The 27,010-nt window shown below is 47.3% G+C and overlaps 1 protein-coding gene across 4 annotated transcripts in view; it reads right to left on the reverse strand.

Annotated features, from left to right (window-relative positions):
* CEP164 (centrosomal protein 164) overlaps positions 1-27,010 on the reverse strand; it is a 150,495-nt gene that overhangs the window by 13,842 nt on the left and 109,643 nt on the right. For 3 of the 4 annotated variants that reach the window (XM_056542786.1, XM_056542785.1, XM_056542783.1), the window contains 4 exons: positions 14,759-14,954; positions 4,040-4,147; positions 1,210-1,318; positions 528-860 (listed from right to left, as the gene is read on the reverse strand). In XM_056542786.1, the coding sequence (XP_056398761.1) occupies positions 528-860; positions 1,210-1,318; positions 4,040-4,147; positions 14,759-14,954 (746 nt within the window). Of the gene's footprint in view, positions 1-527; positions 861-1,209; positions 1,319-4,039; positions 4,194-4,545; positions 4,671-14,758; positions 14,955-27,010 lie in introns of all 4 variants that reach the window. The other variant, XM_056542784.1, reaches the window with a different exon arrangement.

Here is a 27,010-nt window from a genome sequence, read left to right on the forward strand (position 1 = left end):
GAGGCAGAGACCGCTAGTGGCCAAACCATTCTTTACATCTTTAGCAATAAAAATTTTTTATGAAGTATAGTAGAAAAATACTTTTTTCAGGACAAATTAAATTAAAAAAAACGACAGTAACGCTTTAAAATGTAGGCACTGAAAAGAGCATTTGTGGGGAGTGTATTGATGTCCAAAAATTTTGAGGAACTGAGTTTGAGGAACTGAGAGACCAATAGTTCCCATCTGATAATTGTGCAAGAATTCCCCCCCAAGCCCCTGCTGCAAGTAAACGTGGTCGGAAGCTAGTGGAGGGCTACTGCAGGGCTATGGACAGTCTGTACCCTGTACATAGGAAGCAGGGAAACAAACATGGTGCCTGGATGCCTTATAATTATCCAGTCTTTGGATCACTGATGCCTTTAACAGGAACAAAATGCCTATTGAAAGTAGATTAGAGAATTGCAGAACTTACAGTCCCCTAAAATATCCCCCTTAAATTACACACATATGTTTTCATCAAATCATAAAACAAAGTCTTGGCTCACCAGGGAAATACTTCCTCCACTTCTCTGCCATCATGGCATCCACAGACTGGGCAGCAGAGGCTGAAGCAGCATTTGAGTGGACACCGGTTCTCCAGGCCCAGTGAGATAGTGAATGGCTGCCAATCTGAGGACTCATTCTGGACAATGACGCATAAGCAGAAACAGGGACACCCATCATGGATGGAGGCTGGTTGGGTGTACAGAGCAGGGACTGAGGGTCAGAGGTTAGCGATGATAGAACACTATTCAGCTCAGCTGTGATGTGACGCAGGGACTGTGTTAGATGCTGGACCTTTACAGGAAGGCTGGTCTGCAACCCCAAAACATCACCTGCTGATGCATAAAAGCCACAAGGAATGAAAATGTAGAATCAATCCATTACTCAAATGCAAATATGTAGTTCTAAAATGACTTTATTTTACCCTACAAGATTAGAGCACTCTTCACTCACATATATCTGCACAGCAGAACAGTATATAGCCTTTGGATTTGTCTTGTGTGTGCACCCACCGGTTATCTGAAAAGGTCTAAATATGGTGTTTTATAGTCCTATACCACTGTGTCATGTACTGTCCAGTGCTCAGATATTGGTCTAACCTTGAAAGATACGTATGCCACATTGTAATCTCTACATATATATCTATAGCTCTTGTCTCTGCAGGACAAACCTCCTTGTACTCACCTCCATGTATGTCCATACTGGTCCCACTACTGGTGTCATCTGAGTCACTGACATCAAATGTTACAAATTTTTTGTTCCTTTTGCCTTTCAGAGTATCATCTTGTGACACCTTGAGAAAAAAAGAAAAGTGAAAGCTGCAGATTTTGGGAAAAATGTAAATAGGTATTACATGGGTTTCATACTGCACAGTCGCATTCATCACTTTTAGATCAAGTATCACCAGCTAAATTATTGGAAGCTAAAATAATGATCAATTCAGAGAGAGACAAACGTTTTCATTGGTGGGGGTCTTAGTGCTGGTGCTGAGACCCTCAAGGATAGTTAGAACAAGCAGAGAGAAGCACATGGCTGAGTGCTGTTTCTTCCCACTGTCTGGTGGTCCCTGAAGACTGGCTCCACAGACTTTCTATACAATGTCCGAGAGATCTAGGGGTCCCCCAGTCCCCCCTTTGGCCTGCTTGCAACCGCCATAGGTCGTAAACTGAAAAGAGCCAAGGTGTTTCATTTACACAATTTGTGTAACTCCCATTAACCTCTATGGTTATGTAAGCTGTGTAATACAGCAGTCTCCAGCTACCTAACCATCTCAGGCGGCTGCAAGCAGACAATCTTTATATGTTGATTTTTACCTTGGCTGTAGTTTCACCTAATAATAAAGCATCTAAACTACTCAACATTGCAACACTAAGGACAAGGCGAAGGTTATGCAAATCGAGGAAATAGCAGGTGTCACCGAGATCAGCAAGTGATCACATTTACAGGCAACTAGCTCCAATCTGTGCCATGTGGGAGGGGCTTGAATGTTTAAAAGCCACATCAAAAGCATATTTTTTCAGCCATAAGAAACCTCAGATCAAGTCAATACAGTATGACTGTGTGATGCCTCCATTTCATCAATGTGCCAGTTATTGACATTTGTCCCAAATGAAAGGAACAGAATCCTTGAACTGAGAGACTTTGGCTTAGTACTCTGGCAGGCCAAGATGTCAGCACTGTTTAATGTTGCGTGTACCAGTGATTGGAAGACCAATGACAAACTGAATGACAGCAAAAGGTGCACAGAGGCAAAGCTCTGCAGAGATGTATCATTCGATTTAAGAAATGACACATAGTGAGCCATTCTATGCCGCAAGTGAAATCAGAAGGTGCTACAACTACAAGCCAGATATCCAGCTACAGGTGTTCCATTGACCACACGCCACAGGCCATTATGGTTCAGAGCAAGACAGCAATGGAGGCAGGCAGTGAGGGTCTGCCCTTTTCACTCATATGTCCTGCTTTTGTCTCTGATGCAATTGAAGCAAGAGATTGGTCTGGACAGCATGTGGACAACACCGAGTGAATGATTTTATTCACAGTGATCACTCCAGGTACCCCGAGTGTATACTGCAGATACACAGTAGGGATCGACCGATATCGTTTTTTTAGGGCCAATACCGATAATCGGTGGAGGTTAGGGCCGATAGCCGATAACTTATACCAATATTCTGGTATAAGTTATTGGCTATATATCCCCCCGCGACACCACTGCAGATATTTGATTTAAAGCGGGCGCTTTAAATCAATGAACTGCAGTGGCTTTTGCGGTGCCATAGGCCGCCGCCACCACCCGCTTCTCACCCCCTGCCTGTCCGGGGGTCCTGAGTCCTATCACTGCCACCGCTCCCCCCACCGCCGCACCGCTCTGCGCCCCCTACCGCCCCACCGCGCCGCGTCGCACCCCCCACCGCACCGCCCCGGTCCCATTGCCTCCCCCATCCCCGGTTTTATAATTACCTGTTCCCGGGGCCCGGGGTCCACTCTACATCTGGCTCCGGTGGCGTCCTCCTGAGCTGTCACTGTGCGCACTGACGGTGAAGTCACGTCACTCGTCATTGCGCACAGCGTAACGGAGGACGCAGCAGGAGCCAGAAGTAGCGTGGGCCCTGGGAACAGGTAATTATAAAACCGTGGATGGGGGAGGCAATGGAGCCGTGGCGGTGCAATGGGGGGTGCGACGCAGCGTGGTGGGTCGGGGGGGGGGGGGTTTGGTGTAATGGTCGCGGTACGGTGGGGGCGGTGCGGGGGGCAGGGCATTATCGGCTTATCGGCAAGGTAATTGCCGATACCGATAATGCCCAAAATCGTGATTATCGGCCGATAATATCGGCCAAACCAATAATCGGTCGATCCCTAATACACAGGGGCGATAAATAAATAATCAATGAGTGTAGCCAGTTTGGCACTCCACATGAAACTATGTTTCTGTGCATGACGCTCATACTTGATACAAAATAAATATTTAGTATTGAAATGTTCCAATTTTTGTATCATTTGCATATCATTTACATGTCTGTCAATCCTATGATTTCCATAATTCCATGACTTTTCCTTTTTGTGTTTTCAATTTTAGTGTTGAGAAGCGTATGAGTTCTCTTAATGTGTATTTATAATCAACTGCAATTTCTGGAAACTGTTTCTGCCTCAAAAGCCTGCATTTTCCTTAACAGTTCCGTGCCAAGCCCACCATCTGCTGTGTTACTGCTGTCCCCTTGAGAGTGCTTGTGCCAGCCACTAATACAGGCCACAGATGTGTGAATGTACAGTTTGGATTACAGAAAAATGTTGTTGTGCATCATGAAGAATATGAACTGCCCCTGTGAGATAATAATACAGTGATAACTCCCACAAGCACACTGCAATATGGCAGGAAACACACATTAGTTTGCTTATAGGCCTTCACTTGACTCCTATGATTTTTTTATTTTAGGGTAGGGCAGAGGTTGGCATATGCCAGAGCTAAAGACTAAAGCTCACTAAGGGACTATGAATTATTCCTGTACAAGTCTACCTCCTCCTGGAGTGAGTCCTCCAGCTCCTGCAGACGCTGCTCCTTCTCCTGCAGTAACACATGTCCCTTCTCCATTGTGCAGCGAATGTCTTTCAGGTTGCGAGATTCCTGCAGGAACACAGGTCGTGCATTAATAGCTAGCTGCTTTGTAAACCTACTGAGACATGAATAATAACACAGAGCTTTCCACAATAATGATGCGGGCTATATAGAAAACAGAGCGACACAGAGATGGCTGTCTTCATACAATGAACTCAGTGCATATCAAGATGGGGGAGGATGGATACACCAATAATGAACAGGTTGCTCTGTAAAAAAGATGGCGAGTAACAGTATAAGGATTGTTAACATGCTGTCTCATATAATGATACAGAGCATTTATACCTGAAGTGTGAACTGACTGAACAATGGCTCTAAGTATTTATACAACAGTAATGATCATGCTGCTGCAAACTAATGCATAGGAAGTATATTCCAGTATATCACATGCTGATTTGGTAGCTTACCTTCTCCTCTCCCGTTCCTTTAGCTGGCCTCCTCCTTGTGTGACAGATGCCTGTTTCTTCTTGTGGTGCCTGAAAACTGCCAGCACTCTTATGGGAAGAGGGAGAGGAGACTGGGCCCTCAAGGCCTTCCATAAAATAACAGTATGATATCTAAGCTGTCAAATCATTTAAAGGACCTCTTAACCTGACCACTGATTTACCATGGAGGTAAAATATAGCACGTTTACAAAGCAGTCTGTATGCTTAGACAGATGGAAGAACAATTTTCTTCTAAATTTTATACAATGGGGTGAATGCAAAAAAGCCTATAGGACAGTGTTTCCAACCAGTGCGACTCCAGCTGATGCAAAACTACAACTCTCACTGAAAAGTCAACTTTAAATATAACTTTTATTAATACATTAACACCAAAACACCAAAGATCAAGATAGCCATCCTTAATAAGTGCAAAAGAACTAAGACAAATTACAAGTGTGCCAGTAATCTAGCCCATAACTACACAAGTGGTACATAAGTGGGGTCCCTGTAACACAATCTCCTAGATGGGGGAAATCATGTAATCCCCGGGCTAGATGTTTTTTTCCACCTTTAAAAGGGCAGGCCCCATACAGGGAACTGAGCATTTACACCTGAGGAGACCAAAATGTTATTATATTTAGGAGACAGTCTAAATTTTATTATGCGAAATACCGCCTTCGCAATCGGTCACTCCCACTAAGGGAAACAGAGGGGAAAGGTGTTGTCACATCTTCTCTGTCTCAAATAGATACAGGATGACATCATGCTAATTTGTAAACATCTATGCACCACCTGATCTGTTTGCTTTCCATGCATACTGGCGCCCCTGAAGAAGCACACTTTTCTGAAATGTGTGGGGATGTTGAGTATACAGGTTTTTTTTCCAACATCCATGATTATTGTACATATTCTGTGATCTGTAGTTTAAAAGCTCTCCCTTGCGTAGTCTATGTCTGAACTTAATATATGTTTTTCTGTGGCTCAAGTGACACTTGATAAATTTCTTGACACTGTGTACTATCAGTACGGTTGTGACTAAGTGTCCCCCTCAGTTTACTTTAGTGGGAGGGACTGATAGTAAAGGTAGTATTTTGCATAATAAAATGTAAACGGTCCAAGTTTAGGTCTCGCCAGAGGAAAATACTTAGTAGTGTTCCTGAGAGAGTCTATGGATTTACAAAGAGGGAGAGGTCTAGTCCAGGGATTACATGATTTCCCCAGAGTAGGGCGATTTTGTTACAGGGACCCCACTCATCTCTCAAGTGCTGGTTACTGGCCCACTGGTTATTGGTCTACGTGCATTTGTACTTGTTAAGAATGACTATCTTGGATATTTTGTGTTTTGGTCTTAATGTATTATTAAAAGTTATATTTTAACTTATTTATCAGTTGAAGTTGTTTTAAACTCAACTTCTTTGTACATTTACTTCAGTGAACAAAAACTACAACTCCCAGCATGCTGGACAGCTAAAGGCTGTTCGGGCATGCTGGGAGTTGTAGTTTTGCAACAGCTGGAGGCACTCTGGTATTAAAATAAAATAAAAAGGGGGGGGGGGGTAGGCGGCTCCCACTACATATGTAAAGAAGTACAGGGTACTGAGGTGACTGCAAAAAGGAGATTTATTTGGACTCACAGTGAAATCTCTTTCTCGTAGCCTTCATTGGGGGACAACTATGCTGATGGGTATATGCTCTTGCCACTAAGAGGCACAGACACTAGGAAAAAAAAAGTCGGCTCCTCCCTGGCAGGATATACCGCCCACCTGCAGTGAGGTAATCAGTTTTGTCACAAAGCAGTAGGAGAAGCCAACAAAGAAAGGAATCCCAGATAAAAAGCCCAGGAACCGAAAAAAATAATCTGGAAAAAGATGAAGAATAGGTGGGTGCGGTGGCCCCCAATGAAGGCTACAAGAAAGAGATTTTACGGCGAGTACAAAAAAAATCTCACTTTTCATTGGGGGACAGCTATACTGATGGGACGTACCAAAGCAGTCCCCTAGGGCGGGAAAAAACAACCAACAGCGAAAGGGGGATTAGTCCAGAAACCGAACCCACTCGACCGTAAGGCCTGCGGACGGGATCCTGGCAGAGATAACCGAGGCCCAACAGAGCTTCCGGAAGAAACCCCGTCCATGGAGATGGACTAGGACACCAAGAAGCGACTGTCCTATGTAGAGACTCCAAACCTATGGTCCATATAGAGAGACAAGAAAATGTCGACCGGAAACCAGATGGGCCGGAACAAACCCTGAAGGAGATAGGAAATCAACTCCAAGGAACACAGAACCAGACAGGGGGCTGGCCAGGCTGGGACACAAAAAAAAAAAGGAAAAAGGCACAACAAGAGAACCCCATCCAGAGTCAACCGAGTGAAGAGAAAATGGCGGGGAAAAAACCCAGTGAGAGCAGCATACGCCTGAGCAGAAGGCAAGTACAGGAGGTGGAGACCAGAAAAACACTGGAAAAAAGAAAGATGGAGACTGGCTCTGGAGAGGCCTGTTGCAGAAAAGCGATGACCAAAATAGCTGCAGACCAAAAACCCCTGTCCCAGGGGCCCATCACAAGCACCTGTGAGGCAAAATAAGCTTGAGTAGTGTAATCCGGATGACCGGAACAGCCACCGCCTCGGAAGTACATGGACACCGAAGGAGGAGACGGAAGGAATAAGGCCAAAAAGGGAGTAGAATGCCCTGAAAAGGAGCATCCCGGAGCCTGAAAGACTTACACCTATAGAGTAAGTAGACCCAACGTCTGTGAAATGCACCGGGTGACAAACTTCTACGTCTAGACAAGAAGAAGTGCGGTACAGAAAGACAGCCCCACAATGGAATTGCGGAGAAGTTGAGGCAGGAGAGCTAACCTGCCTGAGACCATAACCATCAGTAAGGCCCAAAGAACCAGAAGAGCCAACCTAGAAAAAAAGGGCACGTCACAGCATACTAGGATAGTGTCCAAGACAAGGAAAGGACACTAGCGGTCTGAGCGGACCGAAGCAACATCCCTTCAGGATGGGAATTGAGGGGGAACTGACAAAAGGAAGGAGGCACAAACCCCTTCTGGGAGATTGCACAGAGGGAGGAGAAGAGCAATTGCAGGACCCAAACAACAGATGGTACAAGACCGGCTGTAGCCGAGCCATACAAGATCGCATAAACTCCTCCAACAGAGGAGAGTGCCAAGGCTGCATGAGCAGCAGTAGATAACCAAAAAACAGGAAGAGAGCCAGGCTGCAAAAGTGCACAGCTCAGTCAATTGCCCTCAGCAAAAAACAAGGGCCCAGCAAAGTACCCCACCTATATTGAGGAGGGAGAAAAAAAAGGGGTGGTCGCCATGAAAACCAGGCCCAGACCATGCCAAGCTCTCTGATCCCCGTACCCCCCTGTGGAAAGGGTATGGTCAAATGTGCCAGGCACTATAGGAGCAGGGAAATGCCGCCCAAAGGCAAGGGGGCAAAGTACCGGGTGGACATAGTCCCCAGGAACCCTTCAACAACATATGGAGGAATGGAGGAGCTAATTTGTGTCCCAGGAGAGATTGGAAATCGGGACACTGATGCTGGGCAAAGATACAAAGACGTGACTACGAATTGAAGTAAACAGTACACGCCCCCACATTAAGCAAAGCGTTGAGAGGGACACCCCAACGAGGTGAAACCCTGAACCAGAAGAGTGTCAACAGAGCCATCCTGGTCGTTTTCTAAGGCAACAGGGCCTGCGTCTCTGCCCTCCCGCACAGGAGCCCAGGACAGATATCCGGAGGCACGAGGGGGGGGGTAGTGGGGTACCAAGACTGCAGATGCGAAAGAAAACGTAGACATCCAAAAGTCCAGCAGCATGGAAGACAGCCAAGCACCCAACGATGTGTCACAACCATGCCCCAATGAGACCAACGTTACACCCTTAGAAAGAGGAACAGAGAATGCTGCTGTTTCAGTGAAAGTCCATGGAACCTGCAGGAAACGCCCACAACCCATCTCCTAAAGGTGCCACACACCAGGACTGCATGCGCAGTTGCAAGAGACAAAGGATGTGTGTGGAAAAGGAAACATGCAGACACAGTCTGACAGGCAGGTATAAAAGATCCAATGAAACCACTGAGACACTCTCTTTAGAACTTCACCTGGAAAATGAGTCACAGGACTGTAGCCGCGGGAGTGGCAAGAATGGGGAAGGTGATCTGGCGGAGTAGAAAACCATGCAGACACAGTCTGCTATCTGGCATAGGGACATAGAACCACACACAGAAAGTGGATTACCAGCCGTCGGCCAGGAGAGCAGGAGACATGTAGAAAGGGACATGGTAAAGGAAGTAACCCTGCAAACCAGTATATGGTGTATTGAATAGGGCCCATGGAGCAACATGGGGAGCCTAACTCGGAACTGCACCTTGACAGTGGGTTACCTGAACTTCCGTCCTCGGTGTGGGAAGTTTATAGTAGTGGACTCGACATGGTAGTAGTAGACCATGAAGACAACCGCCTGGCTGACTGGTATAGGATTCCTGTATGCTCAGGGTCATTCCATCGGTATTGGAGCATGACCTAACTAACGGGTGACCTGGCAGTGTAAGAGACCCAGCAAAAGAAAGTCTGGCTGACTGGCATCAGTCCCGAGTACCTGCAGGGACCCTCATCCAGAATCCTTACACCAGCAGTGAGGTACCGGAAACTTGACCATGCCCGCAGCAGCCCAACAGCGATAGAGACTGTGCAGTGCCAACAACAGTCTGGCTGAACAATTACACTTCCAGGCACTGGATAAAAGGGGACAGCCAGATAAGCGATCACTGTGCCCCTCTGTCACCTGTGGGAGGAAGGGGAGGCCTAGGAGCCATGGATAGTATCCATGCCACTGTGGGAGATCGGGAGAGGCTGAGGAGCCGTGGAATCCACCCCCGTTACCCCATCCACAGGACACGCTGGGACACGACTTTGTACACCTTGCAGAGCAGTGGGATACCGGAACTCCAACCACAGATACATCAGCTGTGTGATGTGAGGAAACCATGCAGACTACTGTCTGGCTTACTGGTATGGGTCGATAGTATACAATGGGTCACTCCTTCGGACACCTCACACAGCAGTGGGGTACTGGAACTCCAGCCGCAGATACATCAGCTGTGAGATGAGGAACAGGCGGTGAAGTAACCCATGCAGACCACTGTCTGGCTTACTGGTATGGGTTCATAGTAGACAATGGGCCACTCCGTCGGACACCTGCACTACTAGTGGGGTACAGGAGTGCCGGTCATGGACGCGGCAGCTGAGAGATGAGTGACAGGCAAGACTACCGTCAGATATATCGACATCAGGCCCAATCCATGCCCAGGCAGGGATACTTCCACAGAGACCTCGCACTAGACATGAGGATCTGGAGCACTAGCCGCGGATGCGGCAGCCTGTGGAGGAGGGAATCATATTGTATGACACAACAGAACACCCCCTTGATGGGTGACCGGTGGACCCGACAGAGCGTCCGCCAGGAATACAAAAAACTCTTGCAAGGGCACCCAACCAGTGGTTTGCCTCGGTAGGGAGGGACTGGAATTCAGCCGTGGGCGCGACAGGCACAGCATGGCACTCTGTGTTAGGGGAGAACAGTCACCGAATATATCCCTGACAATTTCCAAGGGATCGTGCAGAAAATAGATATGCCAGAGGCATACTTCAACTGACAATGTACAGGGCGACTGAAGGAATAAAGCGGCCCCCAATACCGTCCCAAGAAAAGGGACCCTGCAGATATTAAACTGATAAAAACAGATGTGACAGACCAAAGCTGTAATAGCGCCTGGTTGCCACAAGGGGGAGCCCACAACAATCAATGAAAAAAATCCAGGGTGCAATATAATAGATGACCACAAGAGAGACCAGCAGTGTTTTTTTTTATTTTTTATTATTATTTATTTATAACTTTGACACATAGCACAGCCCTCCGAGCATGGAGGGCGAGCTGGAAGAACACCGCCCCCAGAGCCGGCCTCATACAGTAAGGAGCCTGGGGGTGGGGGGGAGCCAGGGAACTTGTAGAATGATGCAGCCGTTTACAGTAACAGAGCTGGGGGTCTGGTTGAAGGACGAGGCCGGTTCCTCCCTCATCAGGGAAGCACCCGGCCACGTGGGACCGGAACAGTAAGCGGGCTGGGGAGTGGTCGGCCACATGGGACCAGAGACCCACTGCCTGCAGCTGAAGGTCTCCGGACAGCCTATAAAGAACGCGGCCAGGAAATTGCGCCTGGCAGAAGCAAGATAGTAGTGAGCGGGCTGGTGTGCCCACACTGAGGAAACGAGCAGCCACGTGGGACTGGAGACCCGCTGTCTGCAGCTGTAGGTCTCCGGTCAATCTTATAAAGAACACGGCCAGGACGCAGTGCCTGGCCGCACAAAAAAGGTAGCAAGCTGGCAGGTTATGCCCCCCGGACGGGCACGTGGGACCAGAGACCCGCTGCCCCAGAAGACAAACTAGAGCAGCAGGTTAGTGTCTCCGGCCGATAGAGAGGCAAATGCAGCCAGGGCGGTGTGCCTGGCCGCAATACATGTGGGACCCGAAGTGGGAGGGGGGCAGGTCCACCGGACTGCCCCCTCCAGGAAGGCGCCTGGGGCCATGAGGGGTCCGGTCCAGCACAGCCAAGTGTAATGGTGGCTGAGGAGCTGGGCACAGCAGAGAAAGGGGCCTTCGGATGAGCAAAAGGGAAGGAGGGAGAGAGGGAAGGGGGTTGTAGTACATACTCACCCACAGGCTCCGTCTTCTCATACTCACCCTGAAGTCTTCAACCAGCTTATAGCCACGCTGCATCATACCAAGCTAAGATAGCGGGGCGAGCAGGGGCAAGTGGGGGACCTGGACCCAGGGTACAACCTCCAGGCGCTGGCCGTTGGCGAGAAGGGGTTAACAGTACATACTCTATGTCTGTGCCCCTTCTTCGCATATGGAGGAATAGGTAGCGCCATACTCCTGAACAACCACCTGAAAAAAGGAAACAAAAGAGAGTAAAGAAACTAACTAAACAGCCCTTACTAGAAAATAACAAAAAAGACCAGGTCTGGAGAGCACCCGACCTGTGTCTTGCCTCCTACTGACACTAGCTAAAACTGATTACCTCACTGCAGGTGGGCAGGTATATACTGCCAGGGAGGAGCCGACTTTTTTTTTCCTAGTGTCAGCGCCTCCTAGTGGCAGGAGCATATACCCATCAGTATAGGTGTCCGCCATTGAAGAGCGACCGAGAAAAACACGATACCCTACGAGTTTAGTGTGCAAAAATCAAATAGAGAGGGTGCAGACCTACAAGGTAGATGTACGAGAGTGTAAATATATGAATAATACAGCTGGGTGAATACAACTTATTTATTCATATAAAATTAATAAAAATGAACCCACTATCATTGCGTTCAATGTAGGGGCTATAGCAATGTATAAATGGCAAAATTATAAATAATAGATAATAAAATAATAAAATGCGCAATATGCATAAGATAATACCAACTAGAAAGATAGCATAAAATATGTCTGTATAGCAGCAATTAATCTCTGCAGTTATCTTTGGTAGTCATTGGTAATATAGTGGTTTACAACCATAAATTATGTTCCTTTTAGGAGATAAGCTCGTTGGTGGTGTAGTTCTCCTATGTGAACTTTCTTATGATAGAAAAATATTTGAGGAAGTTGGTGACAAGGGGGGGATATGACAAGAGGGGGTGAAAAGGGGGGGGGGGTGTGACGGGAGGAGAATGTGACAAGGGGGAGGAGAATGTGACAAGGGGGGGAATGTGACAGGGGGGGAGAATGTGACGGGGGGGGAATGTGACAAGGGGAAGGAGAATGTGACAGAGGGTGTGACAAGGGGGAGGAGAATGTGACGGGGGAGAATGTGACAAGGGGGGAATGTGACAAGGGGGCGGAATGTGACAAGGCGGGGTGACAAGGGGGAGGAGAATGTGACAAGGGGGAGGAGAATGTGACAAGGGGGAGGAGAATGTGACGGAGAAGAATGTGACGGGGAGGAGAATGTGATGGGGAGGAGAATGTGACAAGGGGGGGGGAGAATGTGACAAGGGGAGATGTGAAATAGGCAGTGGGCATAAAATGGGTAGGTAGATGTGAAATGATTCGATTGGACACGAAATGGGGGGGATTTCACCATTTTATTTTATTATATTGCATCACATATCGAAATCGCAATATTTGGGCCCAAAATCGCTATCGCACATTTTCCCCATATCATGCAGCCCTAATTATTATCTTTGCATAATGCGCATTTTATTATTATCTATTATTTATAATTTTGCCATTTGTACATTGCTATAACCCCTACATTGGACGCAACGATAGTGGGTTAATGTTATACATTTTTATCAATTTTATATGAATTAATAATTTGCATTCACCTAGCCGTATTATTCATATCTTTACACTCCATACACTCCAGCACATCTACCTAGAGGGTCTGCACACTCTCTATTTGGTTTTAAAATTAAATGTGAAACTATTGGCTCTATAACCTATGGCTTGTGAAGGGTAGGGGTTATCTACACAGCTCTACATGTCTTGTACCAAATGTTCAGACTGTAACCTACAAAAGACATATTACTGAAATCTCAACTCATTTCTACAAGATGAAAAGCAGACAATCATTCAAAGTTACTAACTATTGTGGTAGCAAGAATGTGGTCATTCCCTTACATGGCTAGTAAATCTAGACATTAATGAAAGAAATACAACAGGGGAATCTCTAGAAATAGCCAGGTATAAAAGTAGAGTTACTTCACTCAACTGGCCTCAACTGACACTTGAAGGAGGTTGTTGTTAGATAAAGGGGTTGCAAAAGGGCAATTGATAAAGGTTTCTACTGCAAACTGACTCCCAACTATAAGAATTCAAATAGAGAAAAAAATAGACATTGTCGCACATCTTAAACATGCACAATGATCTAAGGCTTCTCAGCAAACTTTATTAAACTAACTGGTCGTAAGTATACTTTATGATCATGAAGTGCAAGCCCGCTAGCCACGTCACAGCCACCTGTAAGGAGCGGGTCCCTAACATCTCTAGCATAAAATGGTGTTGCACAGAGCGGGGACCACCTGACAATACCTGTGCCGTGCCTTTGGGGAGGCACAGCCCAGGGACTGGTTCGGGCGGCATTGGGGCTGCTCTGCCAGTTAGGTTGTTCCCCCTGTGAGCACTGGTGTTGTGGAAGTGGTGTTGTTGCCGCTCAGTGGTGCACTACTTAATGCTAGGGATGTTAGGGACCCGCTACTTACAGGTGGCAGTGACGTGGCTAGATGGCTTGCACTTCATGATCATCAAGTACACTAACAACCTGTTAGTTTAATACATTTTGCTGAGAAGCCTTAGATCATTGTGCATGTTGTAGATCTGCGACCACGTCTGTCTTTTTTTCTCTATTTGAATTCACTCCCAACTATAAGCATGCATACATACTTTTCACATGCTATAAATACTGGAGGAGAAGGAAGGAGAAACACTGCCTCCAGAAATTATCACTTCCAAATATAAGCAAGTATGACTTGCCCTTGTATATTAACCACTGGGTTCACTTTATTAGGGCATCCTTACATTGCAGGTGGTGTTATAGTAAAACATTCCCTTAAAGTGGTAATCACATACTTACAGTACATCCACAGGATATGCTATAAATGTCTGATAGAGACAGATTGCATATCTGGGACCTGAACCTATTGCTATAGCAAGCATTCCCTTCCCCAATTGGCCTGGTGGTAGTGGTGAAAGTGGCCAGGATTAGGAAAATGGCTGAACAGACTTTTTTTTACGCAGTTTACATCACACCTATAGATGTTAATAGGTATGTGTAAACAGTGTAAGTTACGCCATTTCCTAAACTCCTGAGATAACCAGTCTGGTTGGGGTTTTCATTTTCCAAATAGTCTTAAAATAATAAGAGCTGTGTGACTATTGCTGAAACTTCCTCCTAAATTTGTACCTTACTATCTTGTCTATAATAATAAATATCCTTTAAAAAAACAGACAACACCTCAGTTACAATAAACGGGAAGGCTGACAATGCTCATAAACAGATGAGGGCATGTAATGCTAATGACGTCAAATCCTATTGGATGCACGAGTCCAGTTTAAGTGTTCAGTAGGGTTAAGAGTCTCTCCATACTACAGGGTTTACAGATATACTAAACCATTGTTAACTATGTACACATTACCTCTTCTAGGTTCTTTCTTATGCCCTCTAGTTTTTGGGACTCCTCTGAATCCTGAGATTCGTGCATATTGTGACGCCACTGTTGTTTGGCTGCTTTGAGCAAAGTCTGTCGTCGGCACATAGAGCGGGTCTGAAGTCGTAAAAAATCCTTGGCCCTTTGAATTGAAGCTCCTTGTGATGAAATGTAAGAACGCATGCTAAAAAAAAGATAGAGAATAAAGAAAGCTAGAGTAAAGGAGATCCTTACAGTATAGAGAGGAAACAATAAGCACAAAACACTGGAGAATGTGGCGTTGAATTTATGGGGGCAAATATATGGAGGAAATTAATTTAATGATTAACTTTCGAAAAGCAGCTCCTGCAGGATCTTAAAGCGTACCTCTCTAATTGTGAGGTCAGTTTTCAGAGAAATGTATTTTAATTCTGTACCAAAATCCCTGAATGGGGCACCATTTTTCCAATCGCACACAGTGCTGGATTGGTCTAAAAACCATTAGAGATACGGTTTAAGCATTAATATTCTAATAATTTATATAAATACCAAGTGCATTTTATTGACACTTTCATGGAAGGCTCCTCAGGATTTTTCATGTGTCATGATCCAGTCAAGCTGATGACCCATTCACAGAACGCCTTTACAAATAGTTTTGTTAATACAGCACATACACAAAAATGTTATATAGCTGATTATGTCGCCTGTCTAAGACAGAATCTTTATCAAGTGATCATGGGAATTAAGGTCACGGATATATATGTATAACTATGAAACTGATTGTAAAGTGTTGGTTCTATTTGTAGGGAGGATGTGCAAATTATTATTTTAAATGGCTCCATATTAATAGAAAGGGAAATTTTCAGACTTGTTTTAAAACTGTGAATGTTGGGTACATTCAATTCTCTGGAACACAATGCCCCAAACCCTAAGACCTACCGTATATCCAAAATCCACAGTTTTAAACATGCAGTAAACACATATGTTTTCAAGTAGGCCTGTAAAATTACCTTATTGGTCTTCTCTATCATCACTACGACCGTGTCTCCCCACGCTCTATTCACAGATTGCTTGGTGACGGATTCACCAACCTTTTTATTGATCAACCCTATTTACAAAACGTAGCTGGACCATTGTATCAATAATGGACTTTTTGCCTTTTGTCTCAAGCTTCTGCGTGCAGGGCCCTCAGTCCTCTTGTTTGAATATTAGTGTGCAATACTATAATTAGAGATGAGCGAATTTTTGAAAAATTCGATTCGGCTGATTCGCAGAAATTTCAGAAAAAAATTCAGTTCGATCCGAATTTATTTGCGGCGAATCGCTATTAAAAATGCCTATTTCTGGGCTACAGAGAGCCTCAATAGGGATGTAGAACACTTTGCCTAGCTGTAACATGCATAGGGAGTGGGTTGTGTTAGTGAAATAATACTGTTATTCAGTATGACATGCAGATTAGAGGCTTTGCTATTAGAATCACTGTCGCGGCGTGGCACAATGACAGAGCCTGGAGGTATCAGTATGAGGAGACCATATAGTGGCTGAATGACACAGCTTGGAGGTGGCGGCAGCATGAGGAGACCATATAGTGGCTGAATGACACAGCATGGAGTTGGCGGCAACAGAAGGAGACCATATAGTGGCTGAATGACACAGCGAAGAGGTGGCGGCAGCATGAGGAGACCATATAGTGCCTGAATGACAAAGTGTGGAGGTAGAGGCAGCATGAGGAGACCATATAGTGGCTGAATGACCCAGCCTGGAGGTGGCAACAGCCTGACGAGACCATAGGGCCTCACAATTGAAAAGATTAAAGATATTTTTTTAACATTTCAATTGAAGATTTTAAATAGATGAACCTAAAAAGTTTTATCTAATGTGCCAGCAGCATGAGGAGACCACATGGCGGCACAGTGACACAGCCTGAAGGCGGCAGTAGCATGAGGAGACCATAATCTGGCAGAATGACACAGCCTGGAGTTGGCGGCAGCAAGTAGAGACCATATAGTGGCTGAATGGCACAGCCTGGAGGGGGCGGCAGCATGAGGAGAACATATGGTGGCAGAATATTGTCATGTATATTGTCATGTATAAAAAGAATCACGATAAAAACAAGCAATCTCCAGGTAGCAGAGCGGGATCAACGGAAGCGCTGAGACCAGATAAGAAGTTAAAAGGATTTATTTCCCATAATGCAACGCGTTTCACGGTCACCCGCTTCCTCAGGCATGAGGAAGCGGGTGACCGTGAAACGCGTTGCATTATGGGAAATAAATCCTTTTAACTTCTTATCTGGTCTCAGCGCTTCCATTGATCCCGCTCTGCTACCTGGAGATTGCTTGTTTTTATCGTGATTCTATTTCAGCGGGACGAAGCTGCAGAGACCCTTTGATGATACACCCTGTTCCATTGTTGTACTTGGTTGGAGTACAACTTCATGTGGTAAGCGCAATTCACACTTAGCGTTACCAACTCACCTTTGGTGTTACACTACGGAGCGCATCCGTTTGTGCTTTTTTTAATTTCATGTATAAAAAGAGGCATGGACTCGAGGGGCAGGGACATAATACTCCCCCTTTATAAAGCATTGGTACGGCCTCACCTGGAATATGCTGTTCAGTTTTGGGCACCAGTCCATAAAAGGGACACTGTGGAGCTGGAAAGGGTGCAGAGACGCGCGACTAAACTAATATGGGGCATGGAACATCTTAGCTATGAGGAGCGATTAAAGGAGTTACAATTGTTTAGTCTTGAGAAGAGACGTTTAAGGGGGGATATGATAAATGTATATAAGTATATTAATGGCCCATACAAAAAATATGGAGAAAAACTGTTCCAGGTTAAACCCCCCCAAAGGACGAGGGGGCACTCCCTCCGTCTGGAGAAGAAAAGGTTTAGTCTCAAGGGGCTACGCACCTTCTTTACCATCAGAACTGTCAACTTATGGAACAGTCTACCTCAGGAACTGGTCACAGCAGGAAAAATTTACAGCTTTAAAACAGGGTTAGATACATTCCTGGAACAAAATAACATTAATGCTTATGAAGAAATATAAAATCCCATCCTTTCCCCAGTATCGCGCCACACCCCTACCCTTCAATTCCCTGGTTGAACTTGATGGACGTATGTCTTTTTTCAACCGTACTAACAATGTAACTATGAATGAGACAGCCTGGAGGTGGCATCAGCAGCATCAGGAGTCCTGAAAGTGACCCGGTGGGGAGGTGGGTGGCATACCAGTACCCGGTGACAAAGGTGGATGAAGGAGGGGCTTGGCCTGGATGCCTGCGTGAGTGGACGTGTGTGGTGAGAGCTCCTGCTGACCCCACTATTTCACCCTGATTATACCTACCCTGTTCGGCCGGTCTTCTCCCTGCTGGTCCCTCCTGTGCTGCGGATCCTCCGATTCGGTCCTTGGTCCGGTCCCGGCGGCTGTCTGTGGCTTTCTTCCTCTGCGGCCTCCTGTGGCTCCGGTCGGCTTGGCGCTGCGGAGCTCCGGTGAAGAGGCTGCTCAGGTGATACGGCTCCCCCCTGGTCCTGGACGGTCTGAGTGTGCGGTATGGTCTGAGTGTGCGAGCTGTGCAGTCTCTGCTGGCTCTCCCAGGATCCTGTTTCTTCGGCCCTTCCTGGGGCTGGGCACCATTTTCAGCCTTCGTGGGCGGGGCTAGTGCTACCAGTCCTGGTTGCTGTTGATACTCCCGCCGTGGAGTGCAGCCTCTGCTGTGATCCCTGGCTGTGGTGCGGCTCCTAGTGCAGTGGAACCTGTGTGGCTGCTAATTTCTCCACTGCTCTTCCCTGGGGTGCTACCAATTGCTGCCTTGTGACACCCTGTGGTGCCCTGTTGAAGTCCTGGCCTCATTCTTCCAGGACTTTTCCTGGACTGCCTGCTGAGTCTCCCTCCCTGCCTGTGAGTATCCTGGTGGGAAACATTTGTGCTTGCTGGGGCTTGTGGTGCATTGCCAGTTTATATTAGGCCTCTCTGCTCTGCTGTGGTGCCCTGCGCTTACTGGACTGTGTGGCTAGTGACTTTCTTCCTGCTCTCCGTGTGGCCCTATCAGCCATGGGTGGCCCCGTGGAATTAATAGGAATAAGAAATCCAAACTGAATGCTGAAGCCTCGCGGCTGAGCTCTGATGAGGATGCCTCCTCTGATGACAGGTTCTCCCGTTCCAGTGGTCCTTCCCAACGGGACCCTGGTGCTCAGACCCCGCTTGCTACAAGAGTCTCTGTGCAGGCAGTGAAAGCGCTGAGCCAGTTTTCCAGGGCTCTTGACCATCTTAGGGGGATTCTCCTGCTCCTCCGCTGCAGCAACAGTCCCCTGAAAGGCCTGTCTATGATGCTGCTACTATGGACCAACGGTTCACTGTACTTTTGGCTGCCTTTACCTCCTGCCAATCAATTATGGTGTCCAAAGTGGACAAACCGCGGCAAGAATTTGTTATCCTACGACATGAGACCCAAAAGATCCATGAGCGCACTGAAGAAGTGGAGCGCAGGGTCTCTACAGTGAAAGATACTTTACATCCGTTGCCGAAGCGGGTTGACTCACTGCAGAGTCAGGTTACAGGGGTGCTGAGCCGCATGGATGATATGGAGAACCGCTTGAGGCGCTATAATATTCGTCTTGTGGGCCTCCCTGAGAAGGTGGAAGGGAATGATCCTATGCTGTTCCTGGAAACGTGGCTAAAGGAGATTCTTCCAGCGGATACATTCTCTCCTTATTTATCTGTTGAGTGGGCTCACCGAGTCCCAGCTCGGCCTCCTCCTCCTGGGGGTGCTCCACGTCCCTTCCTGGCCAAGCTTCTACACTTTAAGGACAGAGATGCTGTTCTCCGTGCAGTGCGGATCAAGGGTGAGGTCATTTGTGATGGAAGCAGAGTGTCCTTCTATCCTGGTTTTTCTGTGGAGCTACGCAAGCAGTGGAAGCAGTTCACAGAAGTCCGGGCGAAGCTGCATGCCAAGGACTATCGATACTCGATACTGTATCCTGCTTTCCTCAGAGTGGTGGATGGGACCCTCTACTAAGTTCTTTACTTCTCCGACTGATGCTATTCATGGGTGGATGCAGCCCCCCCTGTCAGACCTCCAGAATGACCTGCCCGGGACTACCCTGCTTAAGACTGCTCTCCAGAACTGTCAGATAGTGGTTAGGGAGCTAGTTTTTCCCTTAGGGTCTCCATAGGCTCCAGTCTCCCTAAGGTCTCTCTGGATAGTTTCTTTAGTTACCGGCCGTTTTAATTTATGGTGGGGTGGCAGGAGGGTTTTGGTATAAGTAGTTTTTAGATTCCCTTGGCGTTCTATTGAACCATATAAGTTGTATTTAAGGTCTAGGTCTGCATTGTGTTAGGGTATAGACGTTTATTATGTCCCGCTTAGTATTAGACAGGGTATTATTGGGAATGTTTTGGTTATGCCTTATTGCCTTTGTCTACATGTTTTGTGTTTGTGCCCTGTTTGTCTCTTTGTTGGTTGTGTGTGGTCTCGGTGCTCTGCCCTTCCTTGTCCTGGCCCTCCTTTGGTTTTTGCTGTTCCGATATATTGTTATTTGTGGTGATGGGGACCCTGAAGGTGGTTAGTTGGAATGTTCGGGAGCTTGACTCTAAATTTAAAAGGGCCTTATGTCTAGATTTTGTGGAACGCCAGTCTCCTTACATTATTTGTCTACAGGAGACTCCTATTACGGGTCCAGAAGGTTCTTGCCCTGAAAAGGGCTTGGATAGCGAAGGCCTCCTATTCTAACTACGCTAGGGGTGTCTCTGTGTTAATTACCAAGTCCCTGTCATAAGCGGTTTCTCAGACAGCCTGTGACCACTTTGGGAGGTTTGTGATATTACATTGTTCTCTAGGTTCTTTCTCCTTTGTTCTTGTCTCTGTTTATGTGCCCCCTCCTTTCAGGTCTGGGGCTAATTACTAACAAACTGTTGTCTTTTCCCTCTGATCCTGTCCTTTTCATAGGTGATTTAAATGTGGCTCCTGATCCTATGCTCGACCGCACCACCGCTGCTGACCCTGGCTCCTCCTCATTTAATACCTGACGCTTGGTGTTGGGCCTGACCGACCTCTGGAGGTGGAAGTACCCGACTGCATCTTCCTTTTTTCCTCTGCAGCCCATAGGTGCCCCCTTCTTTATGTTGTCAATAAAAGCCAAACTGTTTTTAATGAATATTTCTGGCATATTGGTCGTTCTTGGGATTTGACGCCCGCTTACACGTTCCAATTTTTTCCTGATTTCTACTTGACTACACCGCTACCTGGAGGTCACGGTGAAGGATGCAGAGGCTGCCTCCCACATACCAGGACTACATGTACCAGCGAGTCTACAAGCGCATACAGGCATTGTGCCCTCAGCACAACTATCCACGGTAAGGTGCAACATTTTTGCGCATACCCTGCTCTATTGTAATAATACTCCACTAGGAGCGCACCTCGTTTTTTCCTTTCCAATTCCTCCCGTTCTCTAAAATTGATCTTGCTCTGGCATCCAAGGACCTCCTTCAGGCGGTAAGAGATGTTTCCTACACCACTAGGGGGATCTCAGACCACTCTGCTGTACTGGTGGTTCACCACCTAGGTCCTAGTCCCCCTTCCCGTATCTGGTGCATGAACCCTGGTTGGCTACACGCTGAAGAAGTTGTAGAGGCTCTGGGGGTTGCCCATGCTGAGCATTTGAAGAATTCTGAAGCTTCTTACCCTGACCACTTAATTCAATGGGATGCATACAAAGCCACTGTTAGGGGTGCTTTAGTAGCGGGTCAGAGGAAACTTAGGTCGGCTATGGAGGGCAGGCTGCTGCAGGAAGCGAGTGCCTTGGAGGCAGCGAATGTAAGAGATCCATATCCTGATAATGGGGGGGGGGGGGGGGGGGGGTTAGGCCAAGGCTCAGAGGCCTCTTTTGGTTGTTCAGGAGGATAGAGTCCAGTTGCGGTTGGCAGATAGGGAAGTGGCCCTATTTGAGTTTGGGGATAAGAACGGGAAACTGTTGGCGTATTTGATTAACTCTGTCTTCAGGGACTTTTACTCATCTTTGTATGACGCTCCTTCTAGGCCCTGTCAAGGGGAAATTCTGTTTCTCTTATGTGACCTATCCCTTCCCATGCTTAGTCAAGCTCAGGCGGCGTTAGATGCCCCCTTTACAGTTGAAGAGGTGGAACAGGCTATACTTGATCTTCCTCGTGGCAATACCCCGGGTTTAGATGGGATAATAGGCGATTGGTATAGGATGAATGAGGAGCGACTGGCCCCTATATTCCTTAAACTGTTTCACTTGATCGCGATTACAGATTCTCTTCCAGACTTTATGAGGGAGACGTCGATTGTGTTGCTCCCTAAGCCTGGAAAGGACCCGTTGCTGCCTGATTCTTATAAACCTATTTCCCTTTTGAATGTTGATATTAAGATCTTGGCTAGAGTGCTGGCTACTCTCTTATATGGAGTCATGAACGCTATCATTCATCCTGACCAAACTGGGTTTATGCTGGGTAGGGCTACTGATATTAATGTGAAGCGCCTGCAGCTCAACATTGCAGCAGTGGGGGAGGGCTTTCCTACTGTTGTGGTGGTTAGTCTGGATATTTCTAAGACCTTTGATTCGGTGCTGTGGCCCTATCTGTGGGAGGTACTGGGTGTGTTTGGGTTTGGTCCCTGATTCTGTGCTTGGGTTCGCTTGTTATATGATAATCCTAGGGCCCGTATTCGCACTAACTTTGATGTTTCTGCCCCCTTTCTCCTGGGTCGTGGGACGAGGCAGTGGTGCCCGCTATCTCCCTTCCTTTTTTGCACTGGCGGTTGAGCCTTTGGCAGCAACCATCCGTAAAGACCCTACCATCTGCAGTATTCCCAGGAGGTCTATTGTAGAGGTTTCCCTTTATGCAGATGACACACTGGTGTACTTGGCAGATGCAGGGGGTTTTCTCTTGTCTCTTATTGATCTCCTTGACCAGTTTAGTTCGATTTCCGGCTTGCAGGTCAACTGGGCTAAGTCCTCCCTAATGGTGCTATCGTCTGGAGTCCCCCTCCCTTCCTTTCTTCCAGCAGGTGTGCAGGTGATCCCCCGTTTTAGATACCTAGGGGTGGAGGTTACTGCATCCCTAAAGGACTATCTGTCCCTGAACTTGGAGCCGCTCTTGTGCTCCACCGAGGAGCAGTTGACTGCCTGGTCCTCGCTCCTTCTATCCCTAGCTGGCAGGATCAATATGTTTAAAATTATTTACCTTCCTAAACTCCTTTACCTTTTTCATTTAGCTTCCCTGATCCCCTCCTGATCCGCAGCCTCTGGTATCTCCTAGGGCACCCTTGTGGGGGAATGTACATTTACCTCACCTGTATGGGTTACACGAGGCCAGTTTCTGGGGGTCTTGTGGAGTCAAATTTGTGATCCACTTGTTTTGGGAGGATCAGGGGTTCCCGGGATGAGTGCTTGTGTGGTCTGTCTGTGTTGAGCTTTCTCCGGTTGGGTCCCAGATTCACCCTTCTTTTCTACTGGCGAATGTTTTGGCATACTTTGAACCCCTGTCACTGTACTGGAGTCAGTCTCTGGGACTTACGGAGGCTTTTGTTTATTTTTCACATTGTTGGTGATGTTTGTTAATTTAAATGTGAAACTAAATAAATACTTTTAATAAACAAAACAAAGAAGGGTGAAAAAAGGATAACTTGGCATCAGATGTGTGGCATCAGGTGGGTGGCAGGATCAGAATAGTAGCTGAGGCAGAAGAAAATGGTCTCTTTTGTAAAAGTGTTAGTGTGCACAAGTATTGAGGATATGCATTGCGTAAAACTTAACTTTGAATAATATTCTTAGGATAAAATATATGTAACCAAAAATTTTTTTTATTTAACAAAAGGAAAGGTGTGCAAAAAACACCATGTGCCACCTACACCACCAAGTATTGATGTGATGCAAAGACCTCTAAAAGGTGTAAGGGAACAACGTATGGTCCATTGTAACCGGTGGGGGTAAAAACTTCCCCTGTAAGACCCTACTCTCGCCCTATTAATTCCCTTCTTGGCAAGTGTTACTAGCCTTAAAAAGGGTGGCCCCACACAGGAAACTCTCCCTATTTACACTTAAAAGCCCTGGGAAATGGCAGTGTTTGTAGGTGGAAATAGGGAGAGCTTCCTGTGTGGGGCCACCCTTTTTAGGGCGAGTAGCACTTGCCAAGAAGGGAATTAATAATGCGAGAGTAGGGCCTTACAGGGTATGTTTTTATCCCCACCAGTTACAATGGACCATACATTGTTCCCTTCCACCTTTTAGAGGTCTTTGCACCACATCAATACTCGGTGGTGTAGGTGCACATGGTGTTTTTTGCACACCTTTCCTTTTCTTTGATATAAAAAAAATTGGGGTCCATATATTTTATCCTAAGAAAAGTTAAGTTTTAGCTAATGCATATCCTCAATTCTTACTTGAGTTCTGATGCGGAGGAATATCTGTAACTGGGGAGCAGCACCTTAAATATGTTTGCACTATCCATATTTGTGAAGTGTTGGTGTGGCACCATGGTCAATCTACTCTGATGCATCAGGTATTGGTGGGTGGAAATCCTGGTTGATCCATGCCTGATTCATCTTCACAAAAGGTCAGTCTCTCCACATTTTTGGTGGACAGACGAGTTCTCCATGGGGTTACTATGACCCCAGCCGCACTAAACACCCGCTCTGATGGCACACTACTGGCCGGGTAGTACAGCTTTTCCAGGGCAAACTCTGCTAGTTGTGGCCACAAATCAAGTTTGGCTGCCCAGAAGTCCAGTGGATCTTCAAGGTGTGTTGGCAGGGTCATGTCAACGTATGCCACCACCTGCTGGTTAAGGTCTACCTGCTGCTGATGGATTGCTTCCCTATGCGGGTGAAGAAAGCTACACATCAGCAACTGTCAACTAAGGCTGCTGTTGATGGAGTTGGTACTGCTCCTGCCACTCCACCCCTCCCCAACAACCATGGCAGTGGAAGGTGAGCGCAGAGGGCCCCCCCCCCACTCTGAGTCAGACCTGCGAAAGGATGGACGATGGCGCAGATAGGCATAGGCCAAGTCACTACGTATGATGTCTCTGTAGTAGGTTAGTTTCTCCTCCCTCTCAGTGCCCAATTTTGTGCCTGTAGCGAGGGTCCAATAAGGTGGAGAGCCAGAAGTTATCCCGCTGCTGAATGGTGACAATTCGGCGTTCACTACGCAAGCGAGCATGCATCGTGGCATTTGTGCATACCGCCACATTGTGTCTGGATCCTCTGTCTCACCTTCCTCATACCCTCTCGCTCCTCTGGCTGCCTCTGCTCCTCCTCTACTTTCAGATGACTAGAAAAACCGCCCATTTCGCGAAACCAAAACAGTGTTCCACCGTGCCCCTCCCCCTACTCTTCCAGTTCAGCCCCCACAGGGCTCATGTAGCCGTGAGATGTAGGCGCCACATCTCCAGTGCCCTGACCATCCATCGTTTCCAACACGTATTGTAGTAAATGAAGCAGTGGAATAACGTTGTTCATCCCGTAATCCTGGCGACTGACTAATAATGTGGCTTCCTCAAAGGGCCTGTGCAAACGGCAGGTGTCACTTATGAGCTGCCACTGGTTGACATTGAAATCGGTGATGGCTTTTCTCTGTTCATATAGTCGGTCCAACATATGAAGGGTGGAATTCCAACGTGGGGAAACATCGCAAATCAGACTAAGTTGTGAGATACCGTTCTGACGCTGCAGCTCAATGAGGGTGTGCTTTGCAGTGTACGAGTGGCTGAAGTGCATGCAAAGTTTACTTCCCTTGTTAGGATGTCTTGCAGATGAGGGGAACACTTCAGGAACCGCTTGACAACCAGATTAAACATGTGTGCCATGCATGTCTCAGGCTGCCTTGTCGCAGTGCAGACAAGATGTTCCTCCCGTTATCGGTCACCATAATTGACATTTCCAGTTTTAGTGGAATAAGCCATGCTCCGATTTCTTTATGAATTACTTTTAGCAGTTCCTCCCCTGTGTGCCTACGTTCGCCAAGGCAAACCATGTGAAGAACAGCGTGACAACGCCGTGCCCTGCACACATGGTATGCTGGAGGGGCACTGAGACTGATCCGTGCAGTAGAGGCTGAGGACACGGTGGAGGATGAGGAAAGAAATGACTGGTTGGGACTCTCCACCTCGGCACGGCACAAGCCATCAGTTCCTGAAAGGAGCAGAGTCCACCAATTGAAAAAGGAGGGACTGCTGCACTGGCAAACTTGGACAGGAGCACATTCAGCTTCTGTGCTGTTGGATGAGTGGGCGCATACTGTTGTCTCTTGAACATGGCTTCGCCGATGGATTGCTGGAGGAAAGATTTAGTCGAAGTAGGAGCAGCAGGAGCATCTGGAGCGACAGAATATGGGTATGACACACAGCTCCCTTCGGCTGAGGTGGTGGAGCCTTGGCTGGCTGAAACAGGGAGCGGCGTGCCACTGGGTGATGCAGCAGGCTGGACCACCGAATTAGAGCCACGGTTCTCCCAGGCCGCTTTATGATGACGGTGCATATGTTGACGCAGGGCCGTGGTGCCAACATTGGGACCCTGGCCATGCTTCACCTTCTGCCCAAACATCTTGCATGTGGCCAGGTTAACATCCTCCGGATGCTTGATGAAAAACTGCCCAACCCCCAAAGTAGCTGATTTTCCCAACAGTCCGCACTAATTGACTGCTACTGCTGCCGACTCCTGGTACTGTTCCACTACCTCTCGGGAAGGTAGGCTGCCGCGAAGCAGGAGGTCTACCCCGGGCATGTTTGGCTCCAGATTTCCCACTTCTGCCACCATGCTGACTCCCAACCATGCTACCACCTTGCTGGCTCCGCTGCTGCCTCACGGGCAACCTGCAACCTTCTTCTCCTGATGATGATGAAGCCCCTTCTGCCCCTGGCTCCCAAGTGCGATCAGCTTCCTCATCATCGAGTTGTGTCTGCAAGTCACTGATGTCCTCCTCAAGTTCCTCAAAAGTGTGTGCTTCAGGAACTTGAACGCTGGCAACACCACCTCCCACGCCACTCTCCTCATCACTACTTATCCACCTAGGGGAGGAAGTGGTGGATGTCTCCTCCGCTTCTTGGCTGGGCAGTAGCTGCTGACTGTCCCCTAGTAGATCGTCCTCACTAAATACTGGCGTTGAACCCACAGCATAAGATACTTCTGTAGGGGAGGGAACAGCATAGGACAGAGGCAATGGGAGGACACGGACTGCTCCCGGGCCATGTCAACTGAGGGTTGTGTCTGAGGAACTCACCGACTGTTGACTGGGGGT

This window comes from Hyla sarda, chromosome 10, assembly GCF_029499605.1.
Source record: "Hyla sarda isolate aHylSar1 chromosome 10, aHylSar1.hap1, whole genome shotgun sequence".
Taxonomy (NCBI): domain Eukaryota; kingdom Metazoa; phylum Chordata; class Amphibia; order Anura; family Hylidae; genus Hyla; species Hyla sarda.